General features: G+C 33.0%; 1 protein-coding gene and 1 pseudogene across 1 annotated transcript in view; both read left to right on the top strand.

Annotated features, from left to right (window-relative positions):
- DNAJC1 (DnaJ heat shock protein family (Hsp40) member C1) overlaps positions 1 to 22,500 on the top strand; it is a 186,782-nt gene that overhangs the window by 60,042 nt on the left and 104,240 nt on the right. The window contains exons 2-6 of the mRNA XM_006906999.3: positions 4,644 to 4,745; positions 5,236 to 5,282; positions 11,748 to 11,913; positions 12,786 to 12,883; positions 13,823 to 13,916. Coding sequence (XP_006907061.1) covers positions 4,644 to 4,745; positions 5,236 to 5,282; positions 11,748 to 11,913; positions 12,786 to 12,883; positions 13,823 to 13,916 — 507 coding nt within the window. The remainder of the gene's footprint in view (positions 1 to 4,643; positions 4,746 to 5,235; positions 5,283 to 11,747; positions 11,914 to 12,785; positions 12,884 to 13,822; positions 13,917 to 22,500) is intronic.
- Positions 22,248 to 22,366, top strand: LOC112475731 (annotated as a pseudogene).

Raw genomic sequence — 22,500 nt, 5'->3', positions numbered from 1 at the left:
GCAGATTTAAGTTACTGGCTAGTATTTTTTCCTTTCAGTGAAAGACTCCCTGGAGCATTTCTTGTAGAGCAAGTCTACTAGCAATGAACTGTCAATTTTCTTTTAATTGGAATATCTTAATTTCTCTTTCATTTTTGAGGGGTGATTTTGCAAAATATAGAATTCTTGGTTGACACTTTATTTTAGCATTTCAAATATGTCATTCCAGTACCTTCTAGCCTTTTCTGATGAGAAATTAGCTGTTAATATTATTGAAAATCCCTTGTACATAATGAGTTGCTTCACTTGCTGCTTTCAGGATTCTTTCTGTTTTTATCTTTCAACAATTTGGTTATGATGTTTCTAGATGTGAATCTTTTTTTAGTTCATCCTACTTAAAATTTGTTGAAATTCTTGGATGTCATTCATAAAATTTTGGAAGTTTTCAGCAATTTTTTATTCAAATATCTTTTCCGTTCTTTTCTCTCTTCTTCCTCTTGGACTCTCATTATGTCTATGTTGGTACTCTTGGTGGTGTCCCACAGGTCTCTTAGGCTTCGTTCATTTTTCTTTATTCTTCTTTCTGCTATTTATATTGGGTAATCTCAATTTGCCAGTCTTCAATTTCATAGATTCTTTCTTCTGCTTGCTTGAATTTTATTTTGAGCCCCCTCTAGAGAAAAATTTTTGTTTCAGTTATGGTACTTTTCAAATCCAGAATTTCTCTTTGGTTTCTTTTTAAAATTCGTGTCTCTGTTGATAACATCAATTTGACGAGACATCATTCTCATACTGTCTTTTAGTTCTTTGAACATGCTCTTGAGCATATTTAAAAACAGTTGATTTGAAAACCTTTTCTAGGAAGTTTAATGTCTGGGCTTCCTCAGGAGCAATTTCTCCCTATGTGTGGGCTATACCTTCTTTTTTCTTCGTATGCTTCTTAACTTTCAATGAATATTGGACATTTTGAATATATAATGTAATCGGATTCTCCTACATCACATTTTTTTTTTTCATTTGTTTCTTTGGTTGGTATTGTTTAGTGATTTTTCTGAACTAAATTTCAGTGGCCATGTGTGGCCATGGACATCTCCATTTCATTAGCTTAGTGACCAGCCAGTATTCATCAGAGATTTCCTTAAAGGTTTGGAACCAGAAAAAAAAGCTCACAATCTTTGCTAGTGGGTTCTCTATATATGTTGGGGCATGCCTTCAACACTCAGTTTACAACTCTCTTTTAGTCTTCACTTTCTACTTGTGCATAGCCTGAGGATCAGCCAATAGTGAGAATTTAGGGCCTTCTCAGGTCTTTCTGAGTCTGTACTCCACCTGAGGCATACACATGGTCTTCTGGTTTCCAAGGAATTTGGGGGAGTTTTTCAAAGCCCACATTCTCAAAGCATCTCACTCCCCAATCTTTACTCCCAAGCTTTTTGGTATGTCTGTTATATGCCCCAACTGCAATCTGTTGCCTCATTTGGCACCAGCTAATAAATTTGCCTTTAAATGTTTTCAACAAATGTCCTAGTTGTTTACCTCTTTTCTTTGGAAGAGTTTCTGTGATTGGTAAAATGAGGGTAGCCCTTTACACAATTTGTCAGGGAACCAACAGACAGGCCAAACGAACAACCATAGTTCTTTGAGTACAAAGTCCATTTTGCATCCTCTAGCACAAGGAACCCACACCAAGAATTCAGACTGGTGTCTTCAAGACCTTGAGAATCAGCTACCTTGATTAAGTGCTTGCCTGAATGCTATAAACCTTTGACTAGTTTGAAGAGTTATGTAAGGTTGATTTGTACAGTTTTGCTAGAATATTTGCATTTTCTTTGAACACTCTGCCATGTTCACCAATGTCCCATTGCACTGTTTCAATGTTAACAAACGTATATTACTTTCATAGCTTTTTTAAGAATGAGTTTATGTCTTTTCTTTAGAAAGGTCATCCAGCTATTAAGATAATGCATGTCCACCTTGCCAAAGAACCATATCCAATTTAGAAGGAAAAGAATTCTGTCCATTGAACCCAGTAGATCTCCTGATGTCCACGGTGTTAAATAAGAGCAATCCACCTATACCTGGCCCTATCAAAATTTTTTTTCTCTGCAAGCCAGAGAAATAAAAGGTCTTATCCACTGAGTGTGAGAGATAAATATTCTAACATTCAAGTCTGTAGTAGAAATATGATGATGTAAAATGTGTTAGAAAAGCTAGCACATATCAGGATCTTTACCTTTAAAAATGCAGTTGACTATATTCACATCATAGTTATGTTGATGTTTTCCATATAGTTTTTCAGATCAGTAAGAATGTAACAGTTGTTCTCGCTGCTTTTCCAAAGCTGTAGCCCCTTTTGAAGGGATTCAACCCAAATCTACTAACTGAATCTAAAATGCCAACATAGAGAGCTCTGATTCTCATACAGCATTTTCTGGGTTTGAATACTATTTTCATCTACTTACCAGCAATATGAATTTATGCAAGTTACTTGACCTCTCTCTGCCTCATGTACCTCACCAGTAAAATGGACCTGATAACAACTATTCTTATAATTTTGTTATGAGGATAAAATAAGTTAAGTTTCACTAAGTAATGAACTAAAATACATACGTGAGCTAGCTTGAGTTGCGACTTGTCTAGAACATGTCTTTGCAGACAGGAAAATCTCTTGAGTTTTTCAGTTCTATCTTCTTACGGTGGAAGTTATTGGTGAAATAGCCCTACTAGACAGACTCTCAAGGAGAAAATATGCAGGCAATATTTGTCCATAGCCTGAGAGGCCTGTTCCTTAGGAGAAAACTGTACAGGTAAGTGTTGCAAAACAAAAACAGGTGGTTGAGGGACAGCCTCCTGACGTGTAATGATCTGGGGGACCAGAAAGGTGGACCAAGACGGTGGGAGATAAAGCCAGAAAAATTGGGAAAGACAGATGATGAAGGCACTGGGAGTTACTGAAGGATTTGAAATAGGAGAGCCGTCTTGTCACATTTACATTTAGGTACATACTGTGGCGGAAAAATGGGGGATTGGGGTCAGCATGGCAATACTGGAAGAAGGGAAATAAATGCCTTAGGCGACTATTAGTCATTTTTATTTTTAAGTAAATCATAGGTGTTCCATGATGAGCATGTGTTAATTTTGTAACACAAGACAATACATAAACTCTTATTTTATAAGATATTTACTTTGGAATTTCTCTGTGATGTAGTCCCAATTTAATAAAATCTGAAATTAATGTCCCAGTAAGAGAATGATTATTCATTTGACACATGACCTCCTTCCTCAACAAAATTTCCATCACAGATTTTCAGTAAATAATCATCTTCTTCTATTATATGTTACCTATTTCTTATGTATAGGCAATACATCATTTCCATTTAGCAAATTTGAATGAAAATTATAACCATATTACCCACAAAACTTACTGTGCCCTTCACAAGTCACAAAGCTATTCACACCTAAGTTGAAACTTTTATGTCTATTGATAGCTGGTAGCAATAAGCTCCAGAAAATTGGTAATGAAAATAATGGTTTATAAAGAACACTTGACAGACTAATTATGGTCTTATGTTGCCTTTTTTCAGCTCTGTTTCTTTAACAGCTATTTAGTGCCAGTTCCGCAGGTTTTGGTTTTGGTTCTTTAGTCATTTGAACTTTTTAGTAAAGTAGTTTTAGGACTTAATTGGACAAATATTCAGCTATAAAATGAGGTCAAATTTACTAAGCAACTTTATTATTATTTTGTCCCCTTATAAATATGTTAGTTATTGGAATAACTTTTAAATTTAGTAGAGATAAAGTTTTAAACCCTAGATAGTGTGTTCTTGTTATTATAGTTTATTTTTATTTGTTACTATATTTCATAATGGCTATGTAAAATGATGTTCTCTTAGTTCATCTGGGCACACTGGATTACATAAAATGAAATTTTAACATCCACTTAATCCTAAATACTCTTACTGAACTAAAGTGACTTTTAAAATATGTTTAAACTATGTTAGTAATACATAAATAGTGAGCAAATTTATTGCTGCAAACCAGACTATGGAAACTGGACACCACTGAAAACACCCTTTATAATGCTAAAAATGTGTTAAGTACAATATACAAAACTACTTTTAATTATAATTATTTTGCACAAATTTAAATTTAACTGCCTTCAAATAGGCATACTTTTGACATAAGTTGAGATTCTATAGGTTGTTGCTTGATGGTAATAAATTCAATATAAATAACAATGAAGAAACCACATATGGTAGGCCTGGGATTCAGAAACTGGCTTTAAGATTCTCAAATAAAGACCTTTGAAGGCATGCAGATGTATTAATTTTTAATTTGTTTCTTTTTGATCTCTTAATTACTAAAAAAGATTTATTGGTTAATTTTAGGAAGGCAAGTGTTTGAAAAGTTTTTGCCAAATACTGTCTTCTTTGAATGACTATGGTAATGAAAAGTTAAGAGGAGAGCCAAATTAGATTGAATAATTGTTCAGTCATGTGGGGCAGGCCAGTTGCATAGCCTGGTTGTTAGTCTGATTGCTCAAATTACATTGCCTGGGGTCCTGCACTTGGTTGGCTGTCTTCTCAGATCTTAACAAGGTTCTGGGAATTTCTTTTTCTGACAAAGTTTGCTTTGTGTTTTTCCCCTCCCCCCACCACCTCCAGGATGCTTCATCTGCAGACATTAGAAAAGCATATCGTAAGCTTTCATTAACTTTGCATCCAGACAAGAATAAAGATGAAAATGCAGAAACTCAGTTTAGACAAGTAAGTGAAATATGCTATTATATTTTTGTGACAAATTTGTAAATATTTATGGTAGAAATAGTAACTTATGTGTAGAATATTTCTATTTGAAAATGGGGTTGTAGTTTAGAAATATAATGTGTATCTGTTTATTCAGTTTTTTACAAAATAAGTTTTTACCAACATCTTTTATATTAGAATCTCTAAATTCTTGGAGAGTCATAATTGTCATAATTTCTTGTCTAAATTACAGTTTTTGCTTTTTAAAACCACGTTTTAAGATAATTATTACTTCTGCATCTTTTACAAAGATTTATTTTGTTATCAAGCATTTTTAACTTCTTAAGATGCTACTAAAAACATTAAATATTACTTATAATTAAGGCTTTATCTGTTCATTTTGTTTATGAGCACATAGGGTTTCTGCATGTGCATTATAGTGTGTTCACCTTCCTAAGCGATTTCTTACAGTTGAGAGTATTTTTATTTTAAAGTAATGCTTCTATTTTAGTTGGTGGCCATTTATGAAGTTTTAAAGGATGATGAACGAAGGCAGAGGTGAGTGTTCATTTCTGCTTTTGAATTAAGATGTTAGAGTTTGATGCCTCAGTTTTGAAAGGAAAGAATTATCTCATTAAGCAGTTTATTATAAGTTAGTATTTTATTTTTGTTCCATCCAAGACATTCAGTGTTTTTAATATGAATGTTTAGAGCAGAGCTTATTAATATCGAATATTCACTGGGTTGAGTCAGTACTTATAGATTTCAGAATCATGAGTCATAACGTTAGCAAGGCATGGCTTCGTTAGTTAAGATTTTTAACATGGGTGTCTGTTCCTAGGAAATACAGTACCACTTGACTTCAATAAATGCCCATTCATTTTTGATATATCAGTAATAGTTCCTCTCTGTGCTTGGTGGTCCTTTTTTATTTTGCTTTCTCTTCTTTTACCTAAACATTTTGGAATTAAGCTATTAGTGATATTCGAGTTATTCCCCTCTCTTGATGTTTTCTCACTCTTGAAATAATAAACCCAATTTGTGAGTTAGAGAACAGACTTGTGTGAGTCTGTAGAAGATAGGAGTGGAAGGAAAACATTCGCTTCTATTTCTTTTGCCTCCTTCCCTTCCTCTGCTCCAGTGATTCTGTTGAGGGTTAGTTAGAGGCAGCCCCCTCCCTCGGAGACTTCTCGGTGCCGCCCTCAGAAGAGTAGTGATATACCGCACGACAGTTCATGGTGCCGGGATCTGCGAGGAGTCTGCAGAGGGGCCCCCTTCCTCTGCTGCAGAATGTGTGGAATGTAGACGCTGTTGCGATGGTAAAGTCAATATAAATAACAATGAAGTTTCAGGGTTTTGTAAGTCAGACTCACAATAAGAAATGCATTTTGCATCGTTCTCTGGACACACACACACACACACACACCCCAAAAATTTCACCAAACACTTATTTTTGTGTGTGAAACAGACTGGTATTTTCTATTCTAGGCTAGTCTAGACTAGTCGTTTTTTTCTTTTTAAAAACAACGCTGGTTGTGGTCCACTAAGTTGATTTCATGAGACGCTAGTGGGCTACAATTTGCAATTTGCAATTTGAAAATGTTGCTCTACAGTAAAAGAGTGCCTTTAAAGAAAAAAGTAGATATTTGAGATTTTAGGCTAAGGCCAGCTTAATTATCGGTATCTCTTTGGGGGAGCTAATATATCTTAAAGACAGTCCCCAAAATTATGCTGTATGACATTCCGAATCTTTCTTCAAATATATTATCTAGCATTATTCTGTATACTAAAATGTTAGCTACCACTCTTGGTTCTCATCCTAACTCTTCAATTTGAATACCTCAGTTTGTCAGATTGCAAAGCAAGGACTCAAGATATTCTCCTGAAGTGTTCTTTGCTTTATAACAAGGGCTGGCATTAGTCCAGAGGCCGTAGCAGACATTCCTCTGGTTTGAGATAATCCATAATGTTGAAAGACCTAGGAGTGTGTTGAAAGAAGTGTTGGTCATTCTGTGCGTATTTTCTAGTTGGTTTCTCTCACCGAGCCCCTAGTTGTGTTTCACGTAGCAAGAATGTGTCTGTAAAGATAGCTTTATTTAGTCTCCTTGTATCTTTGGCATCCGATTTTGTCTTTTTGTTTTCTGTTTTCTTAGAAGTCAGTAAACTTTGTAACAATTTCTTTTAATGACCGAAATTATCTCTTTTTAGAACAAATCACATCTTATCTATATATTCTTTCTTCATTAATGTAGAATCATCTAACATTTTCTTTTTAGGATTAGTTCCCTTTGCACTTATTATAGAGCCTTAGTAGGAAAAATGGACCTGGCAGTTACACAAACAGCTGTAGTATTTACACCCCTTGAGGGACAAGTAACTCTTTGGTAACTGGTTTTCCCCGAGGCAAAAGTCTTAACTAATCAAGCTAAGAATCATTCCTCTAAAGCTTGCGCCTGAGGCCAGGTGACCTATGAGTATTTAAACATATAAGAGCAATCACCTCTACTGACAAGAACCTAATGTTTATAATTCCTTTAAAAGGAGTCGGGGCGGGGCAGGCGGGAGAGCATAATCAGTTTTGTCTTCTAAAAGGAGGTTATCTTATACTGGTATTGAATAAATGCTCTTTGGTGTCACAGTTATTTATTATAAATATTCATTAAATAAGTGCTTTTAAATGTGTACCCTTCCAGGAATTTGGAATTTGGGGATGTTGTCATAGACATGTTTCCTTTACAAGTAATTGTGTTTTCACTGAAATCAGGTGCATTCTCTAAATTTTGGTAGAAATAAAATAACAAACTGGATAATCTTTGTACTATTTTTTTTTTTAAGGAAAAGGCGAATTTAATTTTTAAACAGCCTTATTTAGCTATAATTTTCGTACCATAAAATTCACCTGTTTTAGTTGTACAATTCAGTGATTTTTAGTGAATTTACAGTTATGCAAACCACCACAATCCAGTTTTAGAACATTTCCATCTCAAAACACTTCCTTATTATAGGCAGTCCCCACTCTGATCCCAGCCCTAGGCAATCATGATCTTTTTGTATCAATAAATTTGTGTTTTCTGGGCATTTCATATTAATGAAGTCATGTAATATGAGTCTTTTATGTCTGGCTTTTTATTATCATAATGTTTTTGAGATACATCCATATTGTAGCATATACCAATAGTTCATTCTTTTTTATTGCTGAATAGTATTCCATATACCACTTTAGTTCATCCAAAATCTTTGTGTGAACAGATGTTTTTCATTTCTGTTGGATAGAGTCCGAAGAGTGAATTGTAAATAAACTTTTAAGCCATTTTTTTCTCCCAAAGGCATAGACTGTAGCATGAAAACAAGTTTTCCTGAGTAGTGTAGCGAGCCTGGCATAGCAACCTTTTCTAAACTCCCTCAGTAACTTGCTTTAGGGAGGGAATAGCAGCTCGGCTAAGTTCTGACATAAATTTTTATACAAGTTTCCTGAGTGTTAGCTGAAATAAAGTACTAAGTAGATAACAACCATTACATATGTACACTAAATTGTATTTTCGTAATATTAGCATATTTTTCTTTAAAATCTGTTATAAATTTTTTTTAACAAATATTCTTTCGTTAACTCAGTTTTGCAACTTTAATTTTGGGGAGTTTTTTGGTCTATTTTATAGTACTAAATGTAAAAGTTGAAAGTATTTTTATAATTTAATAAATAAAATCATATTTTATTTACAAATCCAATGTTGAAAAGTATAGTTATCTCAGCCTTATTCTGCTAAACTTTTACAAATCCATTAGCCTAGTTATTGTAAATTTATAGAGGTGTTTGAGTGAAAATAAACATTGATTTAAGAGTAAGAAATCTTAGTACCTTCATCATTTAGGAGATATAAAACACCCATTATATACAATATATAAAGTACTGTGTACCACAATTCTTACTCTGCTCAATGTATATCAGTAAGATCAATTAATTTAGACTTCTTTCCTGTTTATGATCTTTATACAATTAATTTGCACTCTTAAAGTTCAAATGGATGTTGCTATTATTATTTTAAGCTGAATATTCAAACTTTGTATGATAGGAAATTCACCATTTAGGCAAGTGCTAGAATTATTTAAGTATTCATTTTCATAATATTGATGTTTTCTATTTTAGTTGCATAATTACTATTTTATATATCAAAACATGCTGTTTTAATTTACATAAGTTTTTTTCTCCTGGTAATTTAAACTTTAGATATGTATTTGCTTTCCAGTGTTTGTATTAGGCTAAATATATATGATGAATTGCAGATTATAAAATGTAACTCACTAATGATTATGTAACCATTATTTTATGTTCATTATGTACATTTTAAGAAAATCAAAGTAAACAAATTAGGCCATATGTTAGATATGTGGAATTGATCAATTAATGTTTTAATTTCCAAGATAATGCCTTTACAGTTCCATATAATCTTTTTCATTGGTGATATTGTCATCAGAGGTTTACTTTTATATTTTCTTAGAACACGTATTCATACACGTATATATTCTTAATCTAAGAACAATTTGTATGAGCTCAGTTATAGAACATTTTGACAGTGTTATGTGTTAAATATGGGAAAGCATAACAGTGACGTTTTAAATTTTATGCTTTGTCAACAAATTTTTTCTTAAACAACTTATGAATGTAGTGCTCGTATATTTTAAGAAGTGTCTTTATTTTTTCCGTGTTTCAGGCAAGCAGTAATTTATCTTTTAACAGCATACATTCTAAATAGTGAACTATAATAGAAGCTATCTTCCCTTAAAATGGCCAGTCGTGTAAGCCGTAATGTTCATTGATAATAAAATCAATAGAGCATTGATTCTAAGCTTAATCCTTGGAGACTGTTGTTTAGAGTGGCAGACATAGCCTAGTAAATACCTAGTTCTGTTTAATGTGTGCATGACGTTTTGCTATCTTGAATTTGGCTGTACACTGAATACAGTTTATATGTGGGGTAGAAAATGGTTAACAGAAACATAGCATTTCAACAATGGTGGTGATAAAACATTTTATGTGAAATTCATAACTCTTGAGTTCAGCTGTGTTTTCTTCCAGTCCTGTTTAGATCTAAAATTTAATAATCAGTGATGCTCTTTGGTAATTGTCGCCACTTTCTTAGGTGTTCTTTATTAATAACCATGCTTTTTACATGAAGTTATTTCATGGGAGAGATTGGCTGAAAATAATTATTTTTATAGTCACCTTTTTTTCCCTCTTAACAAATCTGAAGTATAATGTAGATTTAGATATAAATTCAGGATTTAACATTCATTGGACTTCATTTAAATGTTGTAATCTTGCATTATAACACTTGAAACCTTTTTGCCAATTTATTTCTGATTTAAAATGAGTCAATTTTTACAAAGATAGATTTAAGTATAAATTTTTGAGGATGGGAATGATATAGCTTTTGATGAAATCATTATTATATTTTGATATTAGTGTTCAAAAATTTCTGCAAATATTGAACAGGAGAATATTTAACATCAAAATTTTTCTGGTCTAGCCACAACACAACCATATTTTAATCTGTAGACTCTTCTGTACTACACAATTTGCCTCTTAAGAGTTTAGTAGTAATTAATGTCCTTTACTTCAAACATTGGTTATTCTGATCTGTCATTATTATTAATAATCTGAATTGGTCCAAAAGTCAGGTTTTCTAGATTTATTAAAATATATTTTGAATTTAAACTCAATATTTTTCTACTGAAAAAAGAAGTTGCCTGTAATAAATCCTCTGCTTTATTTTTTTTTTTTAGCATATCTCCAAGGTATCAATTTAATAACTATCAAAGTAGCTACTGCAGTTGTTGCATTTAAATTGATTTACATGTCAAGACTGGCAGTTTAGCAGCTGCGCTATTATTCCTAGATCGGTCAATTTACTTGAGAAAAACCTACTACTGAGTTCTACTGACCTGCCTGACAATATAGGCCCTATTTCTATTCCTGTAATTAGGCCTGCGACTAACTCAGAATATTTTTAATTAAAATATTTTGGTCAATGTGTTGCACCAAATTAGGCCTTTCAGTGAAGATTTAATTCTGGAAATAGTGTGATTAGAATATTTAATGAGTTGTGTTCAATTGAGATTAACAGGTTGTGTGTTTTGAACATACAGTGTTTGTTTTGTGACCATTTTGAGTTTTACAATCATAAATGTTATTCTTGATTTTTAACCTTAGAAATATTTGCCTCAATAACTGTCTGACAGGTAAATTTAAATTCAGTTGAAATTTTATTCTAAAGAAAGCTGACTTAAAATACATTACTAGGAAAGCTTTTATTCGTTATGCTCTCCCCTTCCAGCAAAGCCAAAACTGAGGAAATTTCTACTTAAGTGTTTACAAATAAACAGTTTTATTGAGAAATCTGACATAAACATTGGTAGTTTCCACATCTCTTTCTAATTTGGGAATTTTTTTATTCTCTAATGTGAACAATATAAAATTAAAAGATGCTCATTTTATAGGCTTTTACATCATTAAGAAGCTTCAATAAAATAATATATATAAATATTTCAACCTTGAACCATAGTACAGGTGTGGAAATAAAAGCACTGACTAGAAAATGTATCCTGAATTTGATTCAATTAGGATATAGTTCATGGCAACACACAGAGCTCTTATCTTGATTTTTCTCCCATTGAGATCCTTTTGTCACTGACTTCTGTGGTGGGGTCTTTACAGCAGACTATGAGAGGTAGACTCTGTGGCTCCTTTAGTTTAGATATCATTCCAGAAGTCACATCATTGGGTTGCTATAAAAACATAAGACCCGGTATCCACATCGTATTATTGTGTACCTTTTCAAAGATTGTGACTAGACCTACATACAGTGTTTTGAATTTATAGACCATTGTAACGCTGATAATCTATATTAATGTTATCTGTTTTGGAGAAATTTTTTTCTTTTTCCTCTCTTTAAATCTACATACAAATAAAGCTTTTTGTTTTTATTTAAAACTGCCCTTGAAAACCTGTTATATTTGCTACTGTAGGTATGATGATATTCTGATCAATGGACTTCCAGACTGGCGACAGCCTTTATTCTACTACAGGCGGGTGAGAAAAATGAGCAATGCTGAGCTGGCATTACTTTTGTTCATTATTCTCACAGTGGGTCATTATGCTGTGGTTTGGTCAATCTACCTGGAAAAACAACTGGTAAGTATTGGTAATAAATCAAATGATCTAGCCTCCTTAATTTTATATGGAATTTCAGACATTTATTTTTCAACCGATGAAAATTTTAATTTTTCTACACATACTCCTCATTCTAATAGTTGTGTGCTCAGTATTTAGTGTTTGTGATGTTTCTAAGTCAAGGAGACTCCATGACATAAGAAGAAAATATCCTTCTTTTTAAAAATGGCCTTTGGGTTTGTTATAAGATTTTGTGAACACCCAAATATCTAGCTGAAAATTAGAAGGTAGAGCCATGTTTTCTTAATTATCATCTTTCAAATAGAAATATTTTGATGTAAAAATTATTTTAGAAATTGTGTATCACAGGTTCATATTTAAAGAATGTTTACTTTAAAAGTTTTTAACTAAGACTTGAAATGAGGATAATTTATAATTTCAGAGATCAGTTGGTTAAAAAATTATTAGATTTTTTTAGTCTAATAAAGTACTACATAGTTTATTCTGCTATGGATGTTTATTTATATGCTAAAGATAATCAAACATATTTATCAGTATTCATGAATTAGCATCTGTTTACTCATTCTTTTTGGAGTGACATTATTAAAGTTGGATGAATGAGAAAAAGTAAGTTGAATGCTTTCTCTTAGAAAACTTTGATTGCTATGGAGATACACATGACTGACAGTGCTAAACTTCATGTGTGTTTAAGGACTGGATACCATGGCAACACTTATTGTTAAAGATTGATGATTTTACTTAATCATGTTGGACCCTACATACATTTGCATAACTGTTCCTCTATAATGTTTACCCTTCACAGAAGACTCTTGATAACATTTGAAGAGTACATGTTAATGATAACCTGTAACCATAATTCTTTCCACATTAAGGATGAACTGCTTAGTAGAAAAAAGAGAGAAAAGAAAAAAAAGACAAGCGGCAAGAGTATGGATGTATCAAAACTTGGTGCTTCAGAAAAAAATGAAAGGTGGGAGCATATAAAAATATTTTATAATTTGAAACTGTTTAAAAATGTTTCATATATATCTGCTTCAGAAATGCTAACATTTATATCTATAGCAGGTTTATAAAAGGCTAATAATGTGCCATATTAGTTTATGAAAGAAATTCTGATCTTAACGTTCTACAAATTTTTTCTTTGTAAAGTGTTACCATGTATTTAAGTAATTAAAACCCCAAGTTCTTGTAGTTTGAAATTTGTATACTGAACTTTAAAAGCAAAGTATTACTAGACAAATCTATCACTTTAGTGTTTAGCTCTGGAGTGACAATATGTACAGAGGCAGTGATATGCAGGGCACTCAAAAAGATACCACCATTTCTTCTATCGATTCATAGAAAGAAATAAAGGGTTTAAATAGTTCACACAGCAGGACGGGAAGTGGATCAATGTGAGATGGAGATCAGAGACTATTGTGCCTGTCTTCTGTTTTGATGACATCAGTGAGTAATGCTTCAGTGAACTGCAAACGACATTAATTTTTATGTATTGGTTTGTTTATGCTACAGTCTTCATATCTGCTTGTCAGCACTTGAGAACACTCTGATGAAGTTTACAGTCTTTTAGAGCTGGAGTAATTATAAGGTTTAAGAATTCATTTTGCAGAACTGATGAAAAGTTGAGGTTAGAAAGAGGGCTTTCATTTCTTTATCTTTATAAGTTCATTAAGAGCCTCCTTCCCCAAAATCTTAGCCTTCTCTTACTTGCTATACATATTGCATTTGTTGTAACTACTATATTTCATGATAGAATAAGTCCGAATAAGTGATAACCATCATAAATATTTCATTGAAAATTTTCTTTTTTGTGGAAATAGCCATTGAAAACAGAAATCATGATCTTTATAAAAGTATTTTGTCTCCTAACTTGCCCTGTTTTGCTTCTTTGCTTCTGTTTTCCCTTTAGATTGCTGATGAAACCACAGTGGCATGATTTGCTTCCATGTAAGCTGGGGATTTGGTTTTGCCTTACACTAAAAGCATTGCCTCATCTTATCCAGGTAAAATGTACCTCTTTCATTTAATATTAGATGTTTTCATTTTAATTATTCATGAAATAATTTATGCCTGTGTCTGCTCTCCGAATGCTGATGTACAGTGGATGCTTCTTAATGCTGATTGAATCGAATAGTGTTTTTGTAAGTGTAAACCTAATTTAGAATAGTTCTAAAGTTACCTAGGTATCTAGTCTTAAAACTCTCTCTTACATTGCTTTTAGGACACCTTCGAATTACAAGACACTGGAAAAGGGGAGGAAATACTATCTTTAGGACAGATGTAAAAGCAATAAAAATCTAATCAGCTGTTAGCATTTAAGGCATATTCAGTAAAAAAGAACAGGGCTCAAAAAGGTCATTGATTATTTTGATAGCATTTAAATATATAGCATAAAAAAATTACATGATCATTATTTAATTATGTAAAAATATAGTTTTCCATTTAATTTTCAACTTTAATTGAAGTGAGAATATTCTGCCTTATACTGGTAATCAAAGTTTCTGTGCTAGTTAGTCTTGCTCAAACAATAGAATGTGGGTACATGTCAGATTTATATGGCAATTTCTGTTCTTTTTTTTTATGCCTAACATACCAAAGCATATTTTATTAAATTATTGCTTTGTTAATTTTTATTATTTCATCTGTTTAGAAAATTCTCTACATGTAAACATAATATTTGAAAGAATATTTAATAGTTTTGGTGTACAAATTATGAGGTTCTTTGAGGTGGTAATTTTTGGGAGGAAATGTTGCATTTCAGAAACTAAATATTAAGAAACAATTAGAAAACCAGGTAATTTCTACCCAGTTCTGCCCACTTTTTTTTTCTTAATTGTTTAAGGCATTTTATTCTCCTTTTTCTTCTCATAACAAAAATTTTGTATTTGAAGAGAAAATGAACTAAAGATCACTAACTAATGTGTTTCTTTCTAGCCTTTGAGAAATTAATTACTGGTTCTTCCATCAAAATAGTTCATCTTAATAGTTATTGCTTACAGAATCATATAGTTTGCTTACAGTAATAGAGAAAATGGAATATTTTGGTAATTTAATAACTTTTGTTTTTAAGTTATTTAGTATATTGTTTATTTAAATAAAAATCCACAATCCTTGTACGGTATATGTAAGACTTAATAAGAGAGGGAAAGTATATTCTTCATAACAGTATATTTATGAGAATATGTGACAAAAAAAGTGTTGTGGGACATATTTTCTTATGTGTTTTTGAGTGATTATTTGTTGCCAGCTTTAGAATCTATGCAATAGGCAAACCAAATTGTAGATAAATTTAAAAGTAGTCAAGAGATAGTATAAATAGAATATGACATAAAATGTCAGTCTAAAACAGTTCTTTGTGATTTTAATCTAAGCCATTTGAAACAATTTGGCAAAATTACCATATTTCTTGGTTAGCTCAGGGTAATTTGTGAAAGTAGAACCAATATATTAAGGTGGCTTAGATGTACAAGTTATTATTTTAAAATATATGCCTGTGGTATCTAGAACAGATTGTTTGCCTCTTCATGAATTTGTAGAAAACTTACAAATATAAGGAATTTTACAAAAAAAACAACACTTTAATCTCTTTCGAAAGTCTGCTTTCTTAAACTGTCAGGTCAGTTTGAATCCTAAAGTTTTTACTTACTTGGTGGTACCTGTTGCCTTTCAGTTCTGAGATGCAAGGCAATTGGTTTTCAAATCTTTTGTAAACCTAACTTTAAATTTTGGTCTAATTATTTCTCTCTGATAAATGCATTCCAAGAAGAAAAGATAAGACAGTTTTTTTTTTTTTAAGCAAATACTAGATATTTTAATATCTAGTATTTAATATCTAGTATTCTGCTGCGAGGACTTAAGATCAGTTTTTCTCACCTACACTAACAAAATAATGTAATATAGTAGGCTCTGATACAAATTGTAATAATGAAAGTTTTTAGATTGAGAAACATATCTTATGTTTTCATAAGCATCAGTAAAGCAATACTGAGTAATTACTTTTAGGATTACATTTTTGTCTGCTTTTATTTTCAGTCTGCTTTGATCTTTGTATTAATCATCCATAAAATTGTGTAGTGTGAATTCATGTGCTTTATCTACAACATTGAAGTTTTTATGTGATACTTCTACGAGATCCTCTTAAGTGAAAAATTTATGAAATTTAGAAGCCCTCTTTACCTGAAGCAGTCTGCACTGGTAATTGGTACATGGTCAAACAAGAGCCCTGGTAGACCCCTAAGAATAAACAATGATACTCACACCCCGCAACACTGTAAGCATGTGCTTATATTCATTCCTCACTCTTTGATGTAGGGCCATTGTTTTATTTTTAAATAGCAGTATTCTTTCTTGCATAAACCATACCTATAATCTTCGCTTCTTTAAGGACAAATTTTCATTTGATTTCTTTAAAGAAGAGTTAAATTAGCTGCTTATGAAACTGTAGTTGTATAATCCTTAGAGTTTTTTATGATTTTTGCCCAGTCTTTCATAATTGACTTAATTATATCTAGTTAACAGCATTTTTAGCAACTCTTCTATTGAGCTTTCCAAAGCATCCACTTGGTTTTCATAGAAACAATTCTCATTTTTTACTCACTTTTCATCTTTTTTATATAATATTTAATAGAATCCTATAATTACACTAACAAGTATCTCCGACACAAACAGGTTTAAGAGCTAACACAACTAGCTCTCCTGGTCATGTGAATCCCTTAAATTTCATGAAAAGTTTGTTAAAAATGAGCAGCAAATATTTTGTGTAAGTATATTGCTATTGGATAAGAAAGAGGATCCAACCTAAAATTAAGAGATTCAGAGACTTCCAGCACATGATATTCACACAAGCAGGCTTTGTACCCAGATTTTGACTTTGTCATGTCAACAGCTCTTCATCTTCAATTTTTTTCTCCCATTCTTCTTCTAAATACTCATTCCTTTATTACATTTCACATACATGTGTGGTTATTTAGTAGGAAAGTTGCAATTCTGGTTCCACTTATACACCTAAATTCGCTATTTTAGCATCTAAGATGTCTAAGAAAACTCCTTATTGCCTGATTAGTTTACCTAAATTATTTTCTATTCTCCCCCCTCCAAAAGAAATTACATTTAAGAATAGTTATATCAACATTTGATGTGTAAAGCTTCTTCTGGTTATATGTTTAGAAAAACAGTTTATCTGGTTCGATCAAAATTTATTAAACATATCAGAATAAGGCACTATAAGGGGTGATATAAATGGGTATGCCTTCTGGGACCTTATAGTCAGGTAGAGGTTGTAACATATGAGTTAAAATAATTGTATAGTGTCACGTATGTGGTATAAACAATGACTTCTATAGTAGTTCAGAGAAGGAAGATTGTTCTATTTGTGATGACCAAGGGAAACTAAAAGAGGAGCCACAGGAATTGAGTCTTGAAAGATAGATAGACCCTTGACAGTGAAGTGCCCCCTTTGTGTACTAGATAGTGTACAAAAATAAAAATTTCGTAGATACAGTAATTCCCATATAATCATACTGTGTTAAGGCCGAAAGTTATGTGAGGAAAACATTGTACAATTCCCCCTTTTTTTTTTTTTTTAGAAAAAGAAGATAACATACAACTGGTTACTATCTAAGACTACATCCTAGGTCTCCAGACTCTGTATATAGCCATTGAAAAATGTATACTCTAATAGATAAATCTGGTATGACAAATCTATATAGGACAGTTAGACAAAATAAAGTTTATTGATAAGACAGCAAAATATTTTTATCAACACATCTGCCAAAGATATGTGCATATTGTCGGGAGTGGAAGACTTAGCGTACATAGTAGAAGCAGTTCTGTGATCTGGCTGGGTGGAGGTAAAAGTATATCTTTAGTAGTTCCCCTGCTTCTTATTACCTCCAGCACTGGGTTTTGTCCCTTTTCTTTACTCCAAAAAAGATGAGAAGAATTATAAGAATTGGTAGATTAGAAGAAAGGCCAAAAAACTAAAAACTATTATACTTGATACATGTAAAATACTTGATAATGTTAAATTAATATCAAACTTTTCCCAGGTTGGAAAACATCCAAGGGAAAAGATGTGTAAATGATACTATATTTAACAAAATATATGCCCCATATCATTCATGTACCCAAATACACAGAAAAGTAAGAAGTCAAATGAGAAACCGAAGAAAAAGAATGTAGAGAGTGTTTGTAAACTGATGAATAAATGGAAAGTTAGTATGTGCATAAATTGATAAGAGAACTTTAGAGAGGAGAAAAATGCATGACTATATGCAGAGAAGCCGGGGAAAGTGCAAAAGGTGTATTTAGATAGCTAAGAAAGCAAGCGGAATGATCAACAGAAGACATGAAACGTGAGTTAGACTTGGGTTGTATCGAGAGAGGCGTTGTATGCTTTGAAGCTAGAATTTAATTTTAACATTAAAAGTATAGCCCTAGTGACACTTTTCATATCTTACTAGTCTCTGTTCTCATGGTCATTTTGAAGGGAATTCACATTCTCTTGGAATCTGACTAAACTAGCCTTTCGTGTTGGCTATATTCAGCCTATAAACCCAAGAAATTTTTCTAACTTCCAAAGTGCCCTTCATGGGTATTTTTTAATGGATCATATATGTTCTGACACATTCATATCCATGAAAGTGGCAAACAGTTGATGAAATATTACCAGTGCTATGTGCATATTTTCAGATTAACTCTTGTAATTTAGTTTATTTTCGTCACCGCCTGTTTGAGTTGGAGCCTCATATATTTGGGCCTATAATGATTTAGATTGTTAATACTATCACTTTCTCACACAAAATCAGTAAGTGCCAAATATTCCAAGGGATTACCAATATAAATCATAGTTTGTTCATAGTTCTCTGTATTGAGTTTTCAGAATTTATTTGCTTGATAGTTTGTTTTTCTGGGAATTCACCATTTAAGTTTCTCTCTACCTGCTCTATTGCATTCTTCACTAATGTAATTTATAAAATGTAAAACTCTATTAGATGCACATTGCCTAAAATTGTCTTTCCTACTGTTAAGTCCCAGTCCCGTCTTTCCTCACTTCCAAGCTGATCTTTCATGAACACAGTTAAACTAAAAATTATTGTAGGAAATTTCCAGCATGCATAGCCCCACCTCTATCAGGATTTATAGGTCGCCTGGGAGCCGTGTCTGAGAGAACAGAGGAATGTTCTCTGTAGTGCTGTGGCTTTTACCTTAAAAAAAATAAAAACTTGCCCAAGAGAGTAAAGGGAATACTATACTTTAAGATATCCTCCCTCCCCAGAAGCTCCTGCCGTGGAAACTGCAGCTATGGACAGGACTGGAGGTCACCCTCTGAACACTCAGTCAGGGCCTTTCTGGCCCCTTTGCTTCTGCTTGCTGGGACTCGGGCAGGAACCAAATAAATAAAACACCGACAGCTAATTAGCAGGAGAAAGGCTTCTAAAAGGCTCGGAGGCATTTGTAGCAAGCTGAGTTGCCTGCCCTTCCAGAGTTAAACACCTTTTGCAAGGGATGAGGAAGCTTATTTTAGTACTCTAATAACTTAAAAAAAAAAAAAATGTTGACGAACATATTTTATGTAAGAAGTATGTACACAAATGAAAAAGGATGGAAAAGCCCATCTGAATTTTTATAAGGCTGAAACTCTACTACTACAAAAGGACAAAGTCATACCGGAAAATTAGAAAGACCTCACAACGTAGGACAAAGATGCCTTTTCTTCTACCCTCTGAATGGAGGGTGCAAGATGCAATTACTCCAAGGTCCGAAGGCAGAACATAAAGTAGAGTTTTGTAGGTTACTGCTAGATATAGAAAAGGTTGGAAAAAAAAAAAAAAAGTTTAGGTAGGATGTTACAAATATATAGTCTCATCGATTCCACATTTTATAGATGCAGAGTACTTAAGACTCAGGTGAGGCAGTTCGTTCAAATTGACGCAACTAGTTAGTGGTAGAAATGAAATTTAAAGCAGATGAAAATAAGTATTAAAATATAAGAAATATAAAAGCAGAGAAAGAATACATTTTCCCAACAGTGGGATAAGTAGCCAGATAACTAGCTTTACAGTGAGTGAATAGTCTGTCTGATCTTTACCTCCCTACCAGAGTATTCAGACTGATTATAATTACTATACTAGTCATAGAAGGATTCTTGCACTGAGTCAGGACTGAACAGATGACTAATAAAGTCTCTTCACCCAAATGGAAAGAGTCGGTTATAGGCTTTGCATCTCTTTGAACACTACCGATTCAGAGAGAGGAAGGCATAGTTTCTGGTTTTCTGTCTTATTTTTATTACTTCTTGTGAATTCGGTGTTATTACAGTTATGTGCAATAATTTAGACTCTTATTCAAAGTATACAATTGTAAAGTTTTCCTGTATTCATTATAATTTTATTACATATTGTATGTAATTCTTAGATTATAGTATAAGTCAATGTGAGAACAAAATTTGATAAGAGAGCAAATGACTTTGTGAGCAGATTTTCAGAAATGTACTTGATGATATTTTCCTTTGTTGAAGGTTATATTTAAGCTTCAAACAGATTCATGCTGTCAGTCAAAAAAAGGAGGATCCTCTAACTTTTTTGTAGCTGCCTATCCTCAGATCTCCCATGTTCCTCATTCCCATTAGGTCAGGCGTTAGCATTTCCCTGCTGATACCACTCTAATCAACTCTCTTCTTAAGTTTTCCATGAGTTGTTTAATATTTTCAAGTTTGTATGGAGAAGTAAAAACAAACCAAAACATGACAGATAATGCCAGCTCAGCATGTTTTATCACTTAAATGAACCGTGTCAACAATGTTAAAAGAAAAGTTTATGATATGGACATCCTCCACCTCACAGCTCACTGACCTTGGCAATATGACATCTTCAAGGCTTAAATTGTCATCATCGTTATGAAGCCTCTCCTGATCGGGCCAACTGACAACTTCCCACATAGTCTCTGTGCTAACTTCATAGCACTTACTGTTTGTATTATCATCAAGAGAGACTGATAGACTGTGGCAAGGTGCAAATCATCCTGAAATTCCAGTGGCTTATTTTTAGTTTATGCCACTTAATCTATCACTGGTTGGTAGGAAGTGGGCATTCTGTTTTAACTAGCCATCAGGGACTCAGAACAGCGATGTGTTCATCATCTTCTAGCTGTACCCATCTGAAACATGTGGCCTCCTTGCTCACTGTGGCAAGAGTAGAGAGCTGGAGGATTGCACAGCTTTTCGATGCTTTGATTTGAAATGACACATGATATTTCCATCCGCAGCCCATCCAGAACTAGTCCCATGACCCCACCCAATCTCAAGAGGACAAGAAAAGTGGGGAAACAGATAGAATGTTGGGTGAGCACCACTCTCTCTTCCAATAATTCATTCAGCAAATAAGTATTGAGTACTTAGTATATGCCAGGTACTCTTCTAGGCACTGGAAATATATTTTTTTAATTTTTAAAGGCAGAAATCCCTGTTCTGATGTAGTTTTTATTCCATATTTTGATTAATATTAATAGTTATTTTTACATACGCTTTAAAAACAACTGCTTGTCTTAACATATCATCTCCATATATCATAACAAAACTGCAACACGTGTAATAATGGTTCAATAAATAAGTAAAAATAAATATAATGGTTTAATGTTTTCTTGAGCAAAAGCCCATGCTCTACAATTACAAAGAACACTCATAACGTAAATTCTTTAAGTTAAGCGTAGTTCTGTAATGTAAAATCAGTCCACTGCTTGTCTGTGCAGACAAGCTTTGAGCCCTTTAAGAAATTTAAGTGTCGAGAGAGTTGCTTCTAGAATAAAAACTTTTGCTCATTTCCATCCATAAGGATTGGAACTCTTTCGTGTTTGGAACAATGTAAACTCCATAGGTTTAATAGAATACTGTGGAGCTAAACCTAGGCAGTCCAGAACCCCGATTGATGAAAGTGAGCATTCACTCATTCATTCAATATTTATTAAGCTTCTATTAGGTGCCAAGCAATGTCTACAAAGAGGGATGAGAAGTGTATTTCCACAAGAAATCCATAATTTCCTCTGTAGGTAAACTGGGGCCTTTTCTGGACTCAAAATGGTACTTTGTGTTTGTTTTTTCTACCTAACATTGTGTTCACCTGGATTAACCCCTCATGAAGAATGGGAGGGGAAAATGTTGAAAACAACTTGTTCAGCCTCTTTTGATTACATAAATCGCCCCTAGAAGATACCTTAAAGAATAGCCACCTGGTCTCCTCTTGAATATTACCTCCAAAGTCAGTCTATTTCATTTTTGGGTAATTTTAATTATTGTAAAGCTTTTCTTTATATTTATCTGAAATCAAATTTCCATCTCTGTTTACAGCCATGCTACCCTGAACAAGCCCAATCCCATCTGATCTTGGAAGCTAAGCAGGGTCGGGCCTGGTTAGTACTTGAATGGGAGACCACCTAGGAAGACCAGGTGCTATAGGCGTAAAAAATAAAAAATAAGGGATTGTAAACTGACAAGGTCCTTGCAATCTGTGAGGTCAACCAAGGGTTGCCTTGCCTAAAAAATAAAAAAATAATAATAATAAAATAAAACTTCCATATCTGGACATATATAGT

Source organism: Pteropus alecto, unplaced genomic scaffold (genome assembly GCF_000325575.1).
Source record: "Pteropus alecto unplaced genomic scaffold, ASM32557v1 scaffold11, whole genome shotgun sequence".
NCBI classification, from domain to species: Eukaryota; Metazoa; Chordata; class Mammalia; order Chiroptera; family Pteropodidae; genus Pteropus; species Pteropus alecto.
This window is presented reverse-complemented; position numbering and strand designations above follow the sequence as displayed.